Source organism: Heteronotia binoei, chromosome 13 (assembly GCF_032191835.1).
Source record: "Heteronotia binoei isolate CCM8104 ecotype False Entrance Well chromosome 13, APGP_CSIRO_Hbin_v1, whole genome shotgun sequence".
Classification (NCBI taxonomy): Eukaryota; Metazoa; Chordata; class Lepidosauria; order Squamata; family Gekkonidae; genus Heteronotia; species Heteronotia binoei.
The window spans coordinates 57,683,791-57,701,590 of record NC_083235.1 but is presented as its reverse complement, the minus strand read 5'-3'; the positions used below and the strand labels follow the sequence as shown (position 1 = coordinate 57,701,590).

Genomic DNA, 17,800 nt, shown 5'->3' with positions numbered 1-17,800 from the left:
GGAGAGAGATGCTCAGTTTGAAGAAAGCTCAGTGGGAAGATACTTAGTTCACTGCTTCTGCTGCAATGGAGAGAAGTCCACGGACTGAGATTAAGGTTGGAGTGCAAAACAAATCTTCCTTTGGACTACTGGCACTCCTAGACACACATTCAGCAAAAACTATAATAGCAGTCCCTAGTCTTTTTGAGCCTGTGGACCCCTTGGGAATTCTAACACAGGGTGATGGGTGCAACCACAAAACGGCTGCTGCAGTTAGGCAGAACTGGACATGTGCAGCTTTCTCCCTGATTCTGTTGTCTTAGTGTTGGTGGTTTACTAAAGCCACAAGCCTGTGCAGATGTACTTGGCAATATTGCTGAATTCAGAGGAGGTTACTTCTGAGTAGAGATGCTTAGTATTGTGCCACAAAGCTCTGGCAGAGCATTCCCTCTGCCTTTAAACAACAGGGCTGGAGATTTTCCCCATTTCTCCAGACAAGGGAGAGCACAGCGGGAACTAGGTGCTGCAACATCTGGGTTCTATTGAAACCTACAACTCCCTCAGGAAGTTGCTATGTAAAACAGGAGAAACTCAATTTCTTCTTGCACACAGAAGGACCGGTTATTATTAGAAAGTTGTCTGAGTGTGTGATGGGCAGAGGAACAAAGGGTGAGAAGGCTTATGTATTGTATGAACCTGTGTGTGTGTAAAACACACTGTCCTGTGTTTTGCATGCACAGATACACATTTACACCCTCTTGATCAGGAAACCACCCTAAGCAACTTACACTTCCACTTTAAAAGAAAACATTTGAATAAATAAGAATGAAAGTTTTAAAAAGAAACAAAATCCATCAATCCAATAAAATCCATGTAATATTCCAAAACAGACAGGCTCTACTTTTTTCCCTAAAGGGCAAGGGAGCTCAGACTGAAGCAGAACCCCTTGAGCAGAGCATTGCATTGAGTAGAAATTGCTACAGAAAAGGCCTTGTTCCATACTTTGGCAAACTTCACCACCTGTTGTTATGGGAACTTGAAGCAAGAACTCCTCTTCAGGAGGCTCATATGGAGAGGTTCATACGGAAGAAGGCTCAAATGGAGAGTCCAATGAAGGGAAATACGGTAGCTGTGTTGGTCTGCAGTAGAACAGCTAGATTTGAGTCTAGTAGCACCTTAGAGACCAATAAGTTTTTTTTTGACATATGCACTTTTGAGAGTCAAAGCTCACTTCATCAGAAGGGGAAAGTGCCCCTAGAAAGACTGATCAAGCAATGCCTCAGTGAAGCAGATGAGTCCTCTTGTATGGAAAAGACTTTGCCGACACCACAGAACTGGACAGGCACTCCTGTGCATGTTTTATGAGGGAGGAGGGGGAAGGCGGCATCCTGCTTCCCTTCCAAGCGTCCTGTGGCTGCTCTAGGAAATAGAGGAGGCATTCCTGGATTTTCCATGCCTTTCAGCCACATTCCAGAACGGTTGCCATTTCTAGTGCAGCTCATCAATTCACAAACTATGGTGTAGGGGTTGGGACTATCACCTCTTTCAGTTGAGCTTGCCAGAAGTGTTCATGTGCATGGGGACTGCCAGAGGAACCTGCCCGCTGCCTAGGAAGTTTAGCTCCTCAGCCCTGGAATGATGGCAGTCTTAATGCCATGTGAAGGTGCTGGTCTGATGGGCAGGTGGGGGGTGGATATTCCATAAGTTTCGGAAGAACCAGTAGGCCAGGAGATGCATGGAAAGTACATGCCTCAATAAGGAAGTCTGTAATTTTGGAGTAAAAATTCTCCCATTGCCATAGTCCTCCACAGGAATAAATATACAATAGCAAATGATGCTGCTGCTATTACAATTTTCTTCTCTTTTCATAATTTGAGGGAGGAGTTGGTGTGGGAAAGAACCGAGCCAGCTGGGCTGAGAGAAAAAACCCATGAGAGAGCTGCTGGGAAAGGTTGCTTTTTTTTTTTGCCTTTCCTGGCAGCAGGGAGGAGCCTGCAAAACTGGGGGATCCTCCACTGGGACCTGGGGACTGGCAAGCTTATGCTAAACTGCTGGGGAGCATTAACTGGGGCGGCTTTATGAAAGGACAGAGTTTGAGGGCGAGTGGCTGCTTGTAGCCTGCTGGAGAGTGGTGTTTTTTTTTGGGTCTGTTTAGGTCTTTTGGCAAGTCTGTTCCTCATCGAGCAAGGTCTGTTTGCCTGGGGCTGATTGCAGGCCCCACCCTCTGCTGTTGCTGCTGGGAGGCAGGGCTGGGAGCCTCTGAACTGTAAGGCTCCTCCTAGGCAAAGACAAGAGTCAAAGGGTTCTTGGCCTGTGGCTCTCAGCCTGAGGGTCAGGATAGAGGACCCTGCATCACTCTAGATAACCTTTAAACCACTAGCCAGTTATGGAGGTAGAAAGCCATCAGGGGAGCTTTTGCAGAGAGTGCTGCATGTATGATTATATACCCACTTAGTGGAAATGGTGGGTGTGTGCTTGCTGCATGGAGCTCGTGGCTCTCAGAGAGCAGGTTTGTTCCCTTGTTGAGGCTAGGGTTGCTGGCCTGGAGAAGCTGAGGCAGAGAGAGAGGTTTGGGGAAGAGACCCTCAGGAACTTACCACAGCAGTCCCACTCCTGTGCTGACAGCTCTTCTGCTGTTGTGGAGAATGAGAGTCTCGAGGTCCAAGGACATCAGTCTGAGGAGGAGGGATGTGATCCCTTAGAAGGGGCCCCTTCCTTGGGTGGCAGACTGATACCCTACTGTATTAAGAATACCCCTGGGGGCTGGGGGGAGGTGGGTGATTTGATCATTAGGTATACAGAGAGTGGGGTCTGGGGTAGGTGTTTTGACGGCATAGTGCAAAGGTTGTGGACATCATGCACTGCATAGATAGTTTGATAGATAGTGCTGGGAAGGAGTCAGCAGTCATGGTGCACATTGGCACTGACAACGCTGGGAAATGTAGTCATGTGGTCTGGAGGAAAAATGTAGGTTACTAGACAGAAAGTTAAAGGCCAGGACGTTAACGACAGCATTCTCAGTAGTGCTGACAGACCCACGTGCAGGGCCAGCTAGACAGGCACAGATCAGGGGTCTTAATGCATAGATGAGAAAGTAGCGCCAGGAATCACAGAATCATAGAGTTGGAAGGGGGCATACAGGCCATCTAGTCCAACCCCCTGCTCGATGCAGGATCAGCCTAGCATCCCTGACAAGTGTTCATCCAGCCACTGCTTAAAGATTGCCAGTGAGGGCAGCTACCTCCCACAGTAGCTGATTCCACTGTTGAACAACTTACTGTAAAAAATTTCCCATAATATCTGGTCAGTACCTTCCCTCCCTTAATCTAAACCCATTATTGCAAGTTTTATCCTCTGCAGCCAACAGGAACAGCTCCCTGCCCTTCTCTAAGTGATAGCCCTTCTGTCATGATCTGAAATCTAGTGCGGCCTAGAGCAGGGGTGTCAAACATGCAGCCCAGAGGCCGAATCATGCCCCCAGAGGGCTCCTATCAAGCCCCAAAGCAACTGACTATCATCTGCTCCCTTCTCTTTAGCTTCCTTCTGCACCACAGCTTGCTTTGCAAGGCTTGCTCAATCGCACAGGAGCTACAGAGCAAAACCTCTATTTTCTCCATTGGCTGAGTCTCTTCCCTTGGGGAGGAAGGGGGGGAGGCAGAGCTTGCTTTGCCAGGCTCTCTCATTCATACAGCAGAGCTACTGAGCCAAGCCTCTCTTCCTTCTATTGGCTGAGGCTCCTCCCCCTCCTAGTCCCCTGGGGAAGGAAGGAAAGAGCCAGAGCTTATGAGTCAACAGTGTGATGTGGTGGCTAAAAAGGCAAATGCAATTTTGGGCTGTATCAACAGAAGTATAGTGTCCAGATCACGTGATGTGATGGTATCGCTTTACTCTGCTCTGGTAAGACCTCACTTGGAGTATTGTGCTCAGTTTTGGGCACCACATTTTAAGAAGGATATAAATAAGCTGGAACGGGTCCAGAGGAGGGCAACGAAGATGGCAAGGGGTCTGGAGACCAAGTCCTATGAGGAAAGGTTGAAAGAGCTGGGGATGTTTAGCCTGGAGAGGAGGCGGCTGAAAGGTGATATGATATGATATGGTGATATGATCACCATCTTCAAGTACTTGAAGGGCTGTCATATAGAGGATGGTGTGGAATTGTTTTCTGTGGCCCCAGAAGGTAGGACCAGAACTAATAGGTTGAAATTAAATCAAGAGTTTCTGGCTCAACATTAGGAAGAACTTCCTGACAGAGCGATTCCTCAGTGGAACAGGCTTCCTCAGGAGGTAGTGGGCTCTCCTTCCTTGGAGGTTTTTAAACAGAGGCTAGATGGCCATCTGACAGCAATGAAGATCCTGTGAATTTAGGGGGAGGTGTTTGTGAGTTGCCTGCATTGTGCATGGGGTTGGACTAGATGACCCTGGAGGTCCCTTCCAACTCTATGATTCCTTTGCCTGGTTCCCTGGATCCCATGGGGGAAATACAAAGGAAGCACCTTTAAGACCAACAACTGCTAATGTTTTAAGCATGTTTTATTTTAATTTTAAAAAATCTTTAATTGTGTTTGTGTCCTTTGTAAAGTTTATATCTCTGCTACCTAATCTTAAAAAGGAACACACATGGCCTGGCTTGACATGGCCTGGCCCGACAAGATCTCATTTATGTCAGATCCAGCCCTCATAACAAATGAGTTTGACACCTCTGCGTAGAGGCCAGGGAGAAACCTGCCGAGGAGTTTGCTAGAGGGCCTACATCTCCCAAGATCCCTTCTGTCCCTCTGATTGGGTGAAGCAGTTTTAGAGGGGAAAGTGGCCACGGAGGGGTGGGACTTGGGAGGAAAGCATAAAAGGCCAAGACACAGACAGGGTGTGTTCTCTTTGGAAAAGGCTGCAAGGAAAAGGATTCTCTCTGGAGAGAAGGCAGCTGGAGAGAGGTTCCCTCACTCGAGAGTTTTGGTATTAGGGAAGGGAATGTTTAGCAAGTGGCATTAGGACATTCCTTTTTTTTGTTTACACTAACCTTTACTGTGTTTATATATTTCACTGTTGCACTAAAAGTTTTTATTACCCACCTATTGTTTGAGCACTGTAAATAAACTGTTGTGTGACTGCCTGGTTCCTCACGTCTCCTCGGTCACTGTTAAAAGGTTTTACTATAAGGAAGATGGGGTGTTTGGGTGCTCTGGCCTCTTCTTTACAGATCCTTACTAGAGTGGTGGCAGCCAGTAGAAGGCTTTTCTTGGTCCCCTGCTGTGTGACACCTTCAAATACTTAAAGAGAGAAGTCATGTGTCCCCTCAACCTCCTCTTCTCCAACTGAACATTTCCAAGTCCCTCAGCTTTTCCTCATATGGCTTAGTCTCCAGGCCCTTGATCATTCTTGTTGCTCTCCTCTGCACCTGCTCCATTCTGTCCACATCCTCAAAGTGAGGCCTCCAGAATTGCATACAATACTCCAGGTGTGGCTTGACCAATGCAGTATACAGTGGGACTGACCTCTTGCGATTTGGATGTTATGCCTCTGTTGATACTCCCCAAGATCATGTTAGGCTTTTTTGGCATTGCATTGCACTGGCTGCTTGTATTTAACTTACAGTTCACCCATACCCCCAAGATCTTTTTCACACATACTGCTACCCGGAAGTGTATCCCCCATCCAGTATGTGTGTTCCTTGTTTTTGTTACCCAGATGTAGAACTCATCCTTGTTAAATTGCAACTTGTTCACTTCCACCCACTTTTCCAGTGTGTTCAGGAAGGGTTTAGGAGCAACTGACAGTTCTCACAATGAAATAAGCAGTGGGGTTTCACGAGGATTGGTATTGAGACTGGTATGGTTTAATTTATTCATCAGTGATCTGGAACTAGGGGTGAGTAGTGCAGATGACACCAAATTATTCAGGATGGTGAAAACCAAGGATGTCTGTGAAGAGCTCCAAGAGTACTTCCACAAATTGGATGATGGTTTTAATGGTTTTATGAATGTTTATCTGTTTTAGATGTATTTAAATGGTTTAAATGGTTTTAATGGTCTAAATGGTTTTAGATGTATTTAAATGGTATGAATATGAATATGTGTGTTTGATGTGTTGGTATGTTTGTGGAAGAGCAACTCATTTCGTTGCTCTCTTTTTGTGGAGAACAATGACAATAAATTTATCTATCTATCTATCTATCATGAGTGAACGACACTGTGGCAAATAAAGTTCAGTGTAGTAAGTTTAAAGTGATGCACAGTGGGACAAAAAAATCCCCACTTCAGGTATAGGCAAATGGGGACGGAGCTCGCTGAGACTGAAAGGGAAAAAGATCTCAAGATTGTAGTGGATAGTTTAATGAAAGTGTCGGCCCAGTGTGCTTCAGTGGTGAAAAAGGCAAACTCTTTGTTAGGTATTCTTAGGAAAGGGACTGAGAATAAAACAGCCAATATTGTAATGCCCCTGTATAGATCTATGGTGCAGTCTCATTTGGAATATGGTGTACAGTTCTGGTCACCATATCACAAAATATGACATTGCAGAGCTGGGAAAAGTAGAGAAGAGGGAAATCAAGATGATTAGGGGGTTGGAGCATCTTCCCTATGAGGAAAGGCTGAAGAGTCTGGGACTTTTCAGTTTAGAGAAGAGTTGACGGGGGGCGGGGGAGGGGTGTGATAGAATTTATAAAATTATGCATGGGGTGGAGAGAATTGACAAAGAGAAAAGACATCCAATGAACCCAAGTAAGATAGTAAGATTTAGAATCAGGACAGACAAAAGGAAATACTATTTTACACAAACAGTGATTAAAATGTGGAATTTGCTGCTAAAGGGTGCAGTGGTGGCCACAAGAAAAAAAAACAGCTTTAAAAGGGGATTAGATAGATTCGTGGAGGATAGGTCTATCAATGGCTACTAGCCATGTTGACTGAGGGAAACCTCTGCATTCAGAGGCAGTAATCCTCTGAATCCCAGAGCCAGGGATAACATCGGGGAAAGGCCTTGGCCTCTATGCCCTGTTGTTGGCAGTCCAGAGGAACTGGTTTGCCACTGTGCGTGAGAGGATGCTGGATTAGATGGACCACTGGTCTGATCCAGCAGGGCTCTTCGTATGTTCTTATGAGAGATGAATAGGGGGATCATGGAAAATATGGCAAGCAGAACAAAGGATGACAGACAGGGACTCATGGGGAAGTACTGGAGGTGGTGCAGGTAAAGTTGTTTCACTCTCTAAACCCAACAAAGCACTATCTAGTTTCTAAGGTTGGGATTGAAACTCCTGTATAGCGGGATGCAATGTGTTCCTCCATGGTATCGTATACGCACTGATAAACTAAAAATTGCTACACATTAATTCCTATAAAAAGTGCTTTTTGTGTAAAACATTGGTAGCAGAAAATGCAGTCCTAGTCATTTAGCAGAAATATCTAATGTACTTTTGAGTTTTTCCTCTTTCTTCTTGCTCCCAGCACTGGGGCAAAACCTCCTTTAAGAAAAAAAGAGAGAAGAATGGTAAACATTTCTACACAACTTGCAGGATCCGATGCTGGAATCTATTCTGTGTGCTGCAGTACTACTGCAAATATGCAGATTCCAACCAGCTGTTGGTAATGACTTTGGTGTGTCTTAAATTGTGGCTCTGGTAACAAAATAAGAATTCTGTGCTGGGGCAATATACATTCTGTTACTTGCATACAGGATGCAAATTGGGACACATTTGCGTAAGTTGCTTATTGTGCTGAATTTATTCTGTAATTTTTGCTGTTCTGGACAGTTTTGTTTTACTACTCCAAATCATAGGAGAGGCAAGGAGCTATGTAGGGCAGTGAGGCTCTGCCCCTAATCCTGAGAAAGCTTGTTCAGCAGTTCTTCTGAGATTTCCACAGGCATTGCCCATGCACTTGTCTTTTCCCCCCCTCAAAGTGAAGACAGAAAGTTAAACTGTGCACTCAGAACCATCGTTCTGTTCTTCTTTTAGGCACCCGCGGAAACACAGCACACACAAAGACCTACTCTTAATGTACAAATGCTCAGAGGACTGAGGTGGTTTTGGCCCTTCCTCAGAAAAGCACAGTCAAATCCATAGGAGGAGCACTCCAGGATTCTTTCTGCAAGCTTTGCCCTCTTCTTGTATATTCTGAGGGACAGTACGCAGCCAGTTTGGACTGGCATAATGGAGAGGATGTGAGGAGGATTGATCCCATCTGGCACATTAAAGAAGCAATGAAGGAATGTGTTGCTTGATGCTGGGTGAAAGGAAAGAAGCAGCAAAGGCAGCATTGTATTATATTTCAAGCAGCCCAAACAAGAAAAGAAAAGAAAAAGTGTGTGTGTGGGGGGGGGAGCACCCCCACCACATACACACAGAAACAAAAACTGGGTTTGGATTTATCCCGGGTAGGTCACCTTTTGACACCTTCTAAAGGATCTGCCCCACTCAGGTCTGGCAATGCTCTTAGAACTTGTCCTGCTACCATAGTAAATATGGAACAAATTAGCTCCCTGAAGGCTTTTGTCCCATCCCCCACTGCTGGATGCCTGCCCGCTCTGATCTCAAATGCTCGTTAGTTCTAATTGCTCCACTCCAGCACCCAGAGAAGCTGCCTCAGTTTGCTCCACCCTGGGAATCCAGCCCAGGGTTTGAGGCTGCACAACCCCCTTCTTCCCAAGACAGCTTCTGTTCACACTCCTCTCTCAGGCCCTGCCCCTGTGCTGCAACCTTTTGACCCAGTGTCAACCCTGGAGCTGGTGCCAAATTCCATTCTGGCGGCTGCAGGGGGAGGGGGAGGAAGGAGGGAATTCCCTGGTTAAGAGGAGGGATGGGAAGGGAGCAGCACCCTGGAGCAGGCAAAGAGCCACAGGCAGAAAGAGGAACAGGCTGGCTCTGGAACAGCCAGCAATTAAGTGCTCTCGCTAAGGCCAAGCCCCCAGCTGCCACCCCGCAACATACTCTGACACAGAATTACCATGGCTCAAGGCCACAGTGCTGTTCCGGGGAGTGGCTGGAGGCAGGCAAGTTTGGCAGGAGGCTCCGCTCAGCATGGGAAACTCAAAGAACAGGAATGTTCCTGATAGGAAGAAGGCCAAGAGGCTGGGGCTGCAGCTGCCGTAGGAGCCTGTGTCCCTCAAATGAGGCCAAAAACCGCAGCCCGAGACACGAGGAAGAGATGCCACTATGGGTGGGAGCCTTGGCTCACCACATAATAGGGGAATCCTATGCCACAGTTGTTTGCTGGGGCAGGTTTACAAAGCAAGTGTGTATGCCAGCACGTAAATGAACAAGACAGAAAGTAGTGCATGCCAGCAATCAGGTGAGTGCACTCAAGTATCGTGGGCGGCAATACTGTGCTCTCTCTGGGAGCCTGACTGTAAAAAGTGCGACCTGTGGGAAGGCTGGATTGAATGCTTGCTTGCACATGAGCACATTCCTGCAAGTTATAAGGATGTGCTGTGGCATAAACAAATATAATAAGCTAACACGGCTATAATAAATATAAATTACAGACATATTTACACGTCTGTGACGCAGCACACTATATGAGTGTGAGCAAGAGGAAATTGTGGGATGTGGAAGAATGTGACATTGGCTTTTGCTTTTTTTGTGGCCTTTTATACTGGCAATATCCGTACTGAGTCCACTGTGTGAGAAGCATCAGATCTTACAAAGGGCTCATCTAAACGAGCTCACACTTCTCCTAGTTATTATTAAAATTACATCTATTTAATGCAATATTACTTTCCAAGGGACTAAAAACTGGGGAGATAGCTATGCCCTGTATATACACTAGGGCTGCTTGCCAACAGGCCTGGAGAAAAACAACCTGTCCCTGGAAATGGGCAGCTGAAGCTTTTCATGGCATTAAGGAAAATAACATTTTCTTAAAGCTCTGTTAAATAGACAGGTTATTTGCTTCCAGGCAGTTGGAAGCCCTAAGATACACTCACAACCACAACCCCCAATATTAGATTACATCAGGGGCGTAGCTAGGGCTTTGGGGGCCTGGGGCCCAAGATTTATGTGGGCCCCCCTATGTGTGTGCACGCCGCCAGAAACAGGATATGATGTCACTTCCGCAGGATGGCCACCACTTGCGAGGGAGCCCTGCTGGAAACAGGAAGTGGTGGAGGTGGAAAGAAAGCAACTTCAACTTTAAATGTGTTCTCCGAGCTGGTCGATGGGGGGGCGCTTTAAGAGCCACGCAATGTGTGCGAAAGAGCCAACATATCATATATATGTTTTAAACACATGCAACGATGAAGGTTCCAGACCAAAATCCCGGCAGACTTGCGCAATGGCAGATCTACCGGCTGGCTGCGCCGGCGGGGCCAGAAAGACCGGCTCCGCGGTCGGGAGGCACCGGCGCCATGGCCAGCCCTGCCCCGGCTCCCGCTCTATGACCTCAGCGGCCGGCAGCAGCGCAGGCCCCTTGCGCGCCGCGTGGAGCGCAGCAGCGCGTTCCCGGGCTGCCTCGCCGGAGGCAAGGACCAGCTCGCCCTAGCAACTGGCGGCACCTCCTCGTGGCGCGCAGAGCAGGGCAGGGAGGCCCTTGGGCTCGCAGGCAGGCGGAGAGAGCCCCCCTGTTGGAGCGGCGCAGCATGGCCCCGGCAGCTGCCCGCCTCGACCCCAGCTGCCTCCGGCACTAGGCGGCAGCGGCGCCCAGCTCCTCTCCTCACCTATGATCGCCAGCATGAACGTGGCGCTCCAGGATCTCGGTAGCAATGTGAGTGGCGGGGACGCCAGGCAGCCGGCTTCTGAGGGGCCCCTTGGCATTGCCAAGGGGCCCCCCAGACCCCCCAGACCTGGGGCGACCCGCCCCCCTCCCTACACCACTGGATTACATTACTGATGGCAATACCACCGTTGGAATTTGCTGACATCATCTGCCACTAAAGAGACTTAAAGACAGTGTGACACCATCCATGCTACAGAATGGTCAAATGTTTTGTACATTCATACAGTGCCTCAAGAAAACTTGCAACATGTTTGATAACAGACCGTATCTCAGTAGAGTGTGTATGTCAAAGACACCCCTTCACCGAGTCTTTGAACACGTAACCCATGTACTTGGTATATCACTGGCCCTTAGTCCCTTCCTTCATGTGATGAATGAGTTTTGTGTCTTTGGATTTCCCCTTTGCAAGCAACTGGGAATTTCCAGTGCTATTGTGTGCCATCTGGGAGGTAATGGAACTCAAAGAATGGAATCCCATAATTCAGAAGAGAAACATAGCTGTTAAAATTTGGCTGTGAACACACCCTGGTGAAGCAGCTTCAGGAATCTTATAAATGCACACTAAAAAATGCAGCGGGGCAAAGAATGCCATTTAGGGTCCCATTTGTAGCACTCATCTGACCCCCCCTCCCCCCAATTCTTTCTTCGATGACACTGGATAGTTTAGTAATGCCATGGCAAGGACTTTACCAAAGCAGCCAACAGTGGGCTCCTTATTGAATTTGACTTTACATTAACCCACACATATTTTGCAAGCACTGAGGAAGGGGGAGGAGTTCTTTCCCCCCAGGATAAATTCTTGTAAGTTGGGGAGGGAGGAGTGGGAGAATGCAAGCAAGATCTCCACCAAACCCTGGAAGGTTTCCATAAGCCATATGGTGGAGCCATGTTGCAACCCAAAGCCAACACTAACTGCTTTTTTTCCCCCTGTAACCTTCACTACATTTGCTAATGTTTTGTGACATAAAACCTAGAGATTAATTTTTTTTCTTCTGTCTTAATTGAAGGAACCATTTAGTACAGATTTAACTATTATTACCAAATCATCAGGATTGATGCAGCGCACACACGCGTGCTCCAATCATGTTTGGACTAGCTCGGAGGATTTATGCAAATGGGCCTGCCGGGAGAGGCAATTTGTAGCAGAGAAGGACAATTATACAGGGCCCGTGAGTGCGGGAATGACTGTGCCGGGCGGCTAATGGATAATCATAAAGCGCCAGCAGCAATGAACACCACTGCAGCGTGACCAATGACTTTATACAGCACAGATAAAGAGGCTTTTATGCAACGCTGCCTTCCTCTTCAAAGAGGGGCATTTCTTCCCCCACAGCCGTGCAGGAGGCAAGAGAGACATGGGGTGGGGAGCACAGTGAAGCAGGCAACTCTCCAGCCCAGTTAATCTTAAGATTTTGCTGCCCACTCTTACATCCCAGGGGAGCTCTGCACTTGGTGCTGAAATGCAACTGCTTCTAGGGTGGAGACGACAACTATGAACAAAAGGATCCTACCCTGTCCTTTCACTTCACTGAGAAAAGTTTATGTATTTACTCACTTATTAATTAAAATATTTATACCCCACCTTTCTTTTTAACTCAAGTTTGAAATCTTCCTCTAGTCTAAGGAGCTGGCTTAAAAGGATCTTCTATTGGAGGAAAAGTTGGAAGGTGGTTGGATCCACCCCAGTATCTTGATCTCAAAATATACTATCACCACTACTTCCACACCAAACAAACATTTTGTATGTTCTATAATATTATTCTATATTAATCTAGAATTGGGGGGGGGGGGATTGCAAGCAAGAGATCTACAAAGGATGCACTCAAGATAGGGGACATCTCATCCCCCTGACCTTTATTTCCTCTCCTCTTGCTCACCCCTTACCCTCCCATCAACACTTTCTCCTCCCCCATAGCCACTTCTCCATTCCTCTTCCCCAAGTTGCTGCCTCTCCCATCACTGCTGTCCAAATGATGGAAGAAGTTCTAGGTCAGAGGCGCTTTTCCATCAACCCCCACCCCCTCAGCTAGCCAGCAGTGAAAGTCTTGGAGTAGAAAGTACACTCCGCCTGGGTGCTGGCCAGCTGATGGTGGTGGGTGGGTGCATGCAGAGGAATGCACCCCCCCCAGTCAGTTGGTGGATGGCAGACAGTGCTTTTTGTTACAGTCCTCCCACCTCTACCTACCTTTCCCAGTAAAATCTCAAGGCACTTGCAAGATCTTCAGAACTGTTAGCAGCAACTTCTGCATGTGTGTAGACTTTACGGGGTTTTTTTTGGGGGGGGGTAAATTCCCCCTTTTTTAAGTTTAAGGATTTTTCTGCAAATCTGGGAGTTTCCTCAAGTCTGTAGAAAAATTTCCCTATCTGTACGTGGCTCAATTGTGTGGGATTTCAAATCTTCCCTCTGGGGCCATGTTCAAATTTAGATATAAAGGTGTTTGTGGCATGGGTATTTCTCATCCTAAGAATTTGTACTGAATTTTGCATTACAAAAATGCTAAGTAAAGCAATGGAGAGCAGGCTTGTATGAATCATCCATCCAGAGTGGTAAATTATATTGCTTCTAGCATTTTAAAATCTGAAGTGTGATATGTCCCCATACTGAAACATGCAGATATTCTTCTCCGAAACATACAATCATATATCTGCAATGCCCTATGTATACATACAGACACTAACCTTTTTCGCACACAGCTTACCTCGCAGTCACAATCCTGTTCCCTCCGCAGCGTCTGTCGGATTTCCCACCATCTGCGCCGGAGTTACAGGAAGTGCTGCGGCTTTTGCGTAGCAAACGTAAACTGGGTTTTAGCGGTTTACGTTTGCTACACAAAAGCTGCGGCACTTCCTGTAACTTCGGCGCAGATGGTGGGAAATCCGACCAGACGCTGCAGAGGGAACAGGATTGTGACTGCGAGGTGAGCTGTGTGCGAAAACGGTCACTCTCTCTTTCCGTGCTGTTGCTGTCTCAAAAGTGCAATTAGTCTCTTTCACAATACCACCCTGGTAAATATGAGACAGAAATACCCACAGCAACAGTGCCAACTTCATGTCCTCAAACACAGATCACCACTGTACACCAGTAAAGTGTGGAATGGGGTGGGTGGTTTACACAATTTCAAGTGGGAAAGTCATAGGCCAAAGGGAGATGCTGAACCTTTACAGTCCTGCTTCCTGCCTCTTTCCCTCACGCTGGCTCCTTTTCAAGACAAAATGAGTCCAACTTGGAGAAAAACAAACTTGTGAGGGAGCAGTTATGGGCAGTGGATTAAGGAAAGACTGAGAGCCCCACCCCCTTCTGACTCTGGCTTTTCCCCTTGAAAGGCCACTCCTCACCCTTAACAGATGAATGGCAGCAACACTTGTTTGCTAATGCCACATACAGCAAAACTTGCCTTAATGGCAAGCAAGGAACATGTATTTATGCACTTGGTCACAAGTTTGGACTGACAGTGATACGGTATTCTCTTTCCTTTTCTCCCACAAGTCATGCTTGATCACTCACTTGACCTTCCTGCTGTCACTCTTGCTGACCGAACCCTGCCGCAGTGAGCTGAGGGTGCTGGAGTGCTTGCGTTTTCTGGGTCGTCCTGGTCCCCGTCGAGCCGGGCTGCGGGAACTCTCATCTCGCCTGCAAGCCATAATCACCATAAACATAGAGGGAAAAGGCAAGAACTTTCTGTATTTAAGAGTCTGTATAAGCATTCATTTGATGTGGTAGCACATCTACTGAGAAGGCCTTTAAACTCTTGGTGCAAGTGAGTCACTTACTTGTTTGGCCTTCAGATGCTGTAGACAGACTTACTCCAAGAGGAGATGCTCTGTCACTCCCTTCCCCTTCTCATGGTACCATTTTGCCTTATCCAAATTTGTTTGGGCAAGCAGGCAGACCCATCTAGCTAGGCATCTGCTGAGGAAGATGAAGGAAGTTAAGACACTCACTCATGGTCATGCCGTCTCTGCAGCTTCGCCAGTTCCCGTTGTTTCTCCTTGTAGCGTCGCTGCAGTTCTGCCAGCTGTGTACGCATCTCTACCTCTTGGGTGTCCAAGTTCTCAATAGCTGCTTTCAGAGGGCAAACCTGTGGAAATATCAAAGACACTTTCAGTTTTCAAGTAAAGTATCATGGCTTATATGTACCCCACACTATTGGCTATTATTATTTCATTCCTAACTTTGATGAAGTCTCTCATTTCTTTAGTTAAAACAATTTTATTTGGTAACATATGGTAACAAATTATATTTCTTGAATCATTAATAACATCTTTTATCTATCCCATATATTACTTTCTACTCACCCCTCCCCCCATTACTTGACCCCCGCCGGTGTTATTTACTTAAAGTACTAATGTTTAAAGGTACCCTTAACTAAAAAACTTAAAAATTAATATTCTTCTTTTTTCTAAGACTTAATCATTAACAAAAATTGTCCAATGTCCTTTTATTTTCCACTCTTTTTCTACATAGCTTCTGAACTTTTTCCACTCCATCTTAAAAACTTCTACATCATAGTCTCTTAAAATTCTTGTTAATTTGTCCATTTCACTCCATGTCATAACTTTTACAATCCAATCCCATTTCTCTGGTATTTTTTCTTGCTTCCACAACTGCGCATATAATGTCCTAGCAGCTGAAAGCAAGTACCAAATTATAGTTCTATCTTCTTTTGGAAATTTTTCCATTTGTAATCCCAACAGAAAAGTCTCTGCAACTTTCTTAAATTCATATCCCAAGATCCTAGAAATTTCTTGTTGAATCATCTGCCAATACTTTTTTGCTCTTTCACAAGTCCACCACATATGGTAGAAAGAACCTTCATGTTTTTTACATTTCCAACATCTGTCTGGCATCCTATTATTCATCTTTGCCAATTTCTTAGGAGTCATATACCATCTATACATCATTTTAAAACAGTTCTCTTTAATACTATGACACGTCGAAAGCTTCATAGAGTTCTTCCACAAATATTCCCAAGTTTCCATCTGTATTTCTTTATTTACATTAATTGCCCACTTAATCATTTGAGATTTCACTACTTCATCTTCCGTAGACCATTTTAAAAGTAATTTATACAATTTTGAAATTAATTTTTCGTTGTCTCCAAGCAGAACTTTTTCCATTTCTGTTTGCTCTTTTCTTATTCCTTCAGTTTTAATGTCATTTTCCACCAAACTCTTTATTTGTTGCATTTGAAACCAATCATATTTATTATTCAGCTCTTCAGCGGTTTTCAATTCTATTTTACGACTTTGTATTTTTAATAGTTGATTATATGACAACCACTTTTCTTCACCCGTCTCAGCTGTTATTTTTATCACTTCGGCTGGCACTATCCATAAAGGTTTTCTCTCATCTCGATATTTCTTATATTTCATCCATGTATTTAGCAAGCTGTTTCTTATATAATGGTGAGAGAAAAAAAGTCTATCTTTTTCCCCATAATACATATAAGCGTGCCAGCCAAATTTATTTCCATGACCTTGCAACGCTAAGAGTTTTTTGTTTAACAACATTATCCATTCTTTTATCCATACTAAGCACACTGCTTCATGATATAATTTTAAGTCTGGTAATTGAAATCCGCCTCTCTCTTTTGCATCTGTTAAATTTTTCATTTTAATTCTTGGTTTCTTCCCCGCCCACACAAACTCTGAAATTTTGCTTTGCCATCTATTAAATTGTTTACTGTCTTTCACAATCGGAATAGTTTGAAACAAATACATATTTCTTGGAAGAATATTCATTTAATTGCGGCTATTCTACCCAACAGTGACAAATTAAGTTTATTCCACTTTAACATATCTTCATCCATTTTACGCCATAGCTTCTCATAAATATTTTTGAACAAATCGATATTCTTCATTGTTATCTCCACACCCAAATATTTTACCTTGGTGGTAACTTCACAGCCCGTTAGTCTCAGCAATTCTCGTTGCTTATTTATTTGCATATTTTTACATAGAAGTTTTGATTTTTCTTAATACAAAGTCCCGCCAACTCCCCATATTCTTGTATTTTGGCTAACAACAAAGGTGTGACTTGTATGGGGTTTTCATTTATAAACATTATATCATCTGCAAATGCTCTGTATTTGTAAGTAAATCCTTTTACTTTTAATCCTTCTATTTCTTTATCTTCTTGAATTTGCATCAGTAATATTTCAAGAGTCATTATAAACAACAATGGGGAACGTGGACGACCTTGTCTTGTACCTTTACTAATTATCATGTCTTCTGTAAGATCAGCATTTATACATAGCCTTGCACGTTGTTCAGTATATATTGCTTTTATCATTCTTATAAAGCTTTCTCCCAGCTCCATTTTCTCCATTACTGCAAAAATAAAATCCCAGTTTAAACTGTCAAATGCTTTCTCTGCGTCCGCAAACAATAATGCTACTTCCTTTTCTGGATGTCTTTCATAATATTCTACAATATTTACAACTGTTCTGATATTGTCTCTTATTTGCCTTTTGGGAAGAAACCCTGCTTGATCTTCCTTTATAAAATTTATCAAATGTTGTTTAAACCGTCCTGCCAAGATTCTTGTATATATTTTATAGTCATTATTTAATAATGAAATTGGTCTATAATTTTTTACGTTCGTAACATCTCTATCTTCCTTTGGAATCAACGAAATAACAGCTTCCTTCCACGTATTTGGTATTTCCCCTTTTGTTCTTATCATATTCATCAATTTCTGAAGTTTCGGGATTAACTCCTCTTTGAGGGTTTTAAAAACTTAGCTGTATATCCATCTGGCCCAGGTGCTTTTCCAAGGATGACACGCAAATTCGTGAAGCGTTCCATAAGTTGAGACTTCCGGGGTTGGAAAATGCCGAGCTGAATTGCTTCTCAGAAGGGGAGCAGGCTGGGGTTTCTGTTCAGGGTAGTGGAGGGCAATTCAATGCCTACTGCCTACTTTTCTCAGTCAGAGATCAGTCCAAGATATGCACAGGAAACTGAGGAGATTTACCTTGGCTAAAAGGGAGTCCCGGGAGGGGGGCTCCTCTGAAGCTTTGAGGGGTCTCCGGAGACGAGCTGCATATTCATCATCTGCAGAAGTTTCCAGAATCATTTATTTGACATAAGCTCGACAGGATCCTAACGTTCTTTGA

At 44.9% G+C, this 17,800-nt stretch overlaps 1 protein-coding gene across 4 annotated transcripts in view; it reads right to left on the bottom strand.

Moving 5' to 3' along the window:
• BAHCC1 (BAH domain and coiled-coil containing 1) overlaps window positions 1-17,800 on the bottom strand; it is a 126,965-nt gene that overhangs the window by 14,681 nt on the left and 94,484 nt on the right. For all 4 annotated transcript variants that reach the window (XM_060253341.1, XM_060253344.1, XM_060253342.1 and 1 more), the window contains exons 12-13: window positions 14,628-14,764; window positions 14,191-14,316 (exon numbers count right to left, since the gene is read on the bottom strand). In XM_060253341.1, coding sequence (XP_060109324.1) covers window positions 14,191-14,316; window positions 14,628-14,764 — 263 coding nt within the window. The remainder of the gene's footprint in view (window positions 1-14,190; window positions 14,317-14,627; window positions 14,765-17,800) is intronic.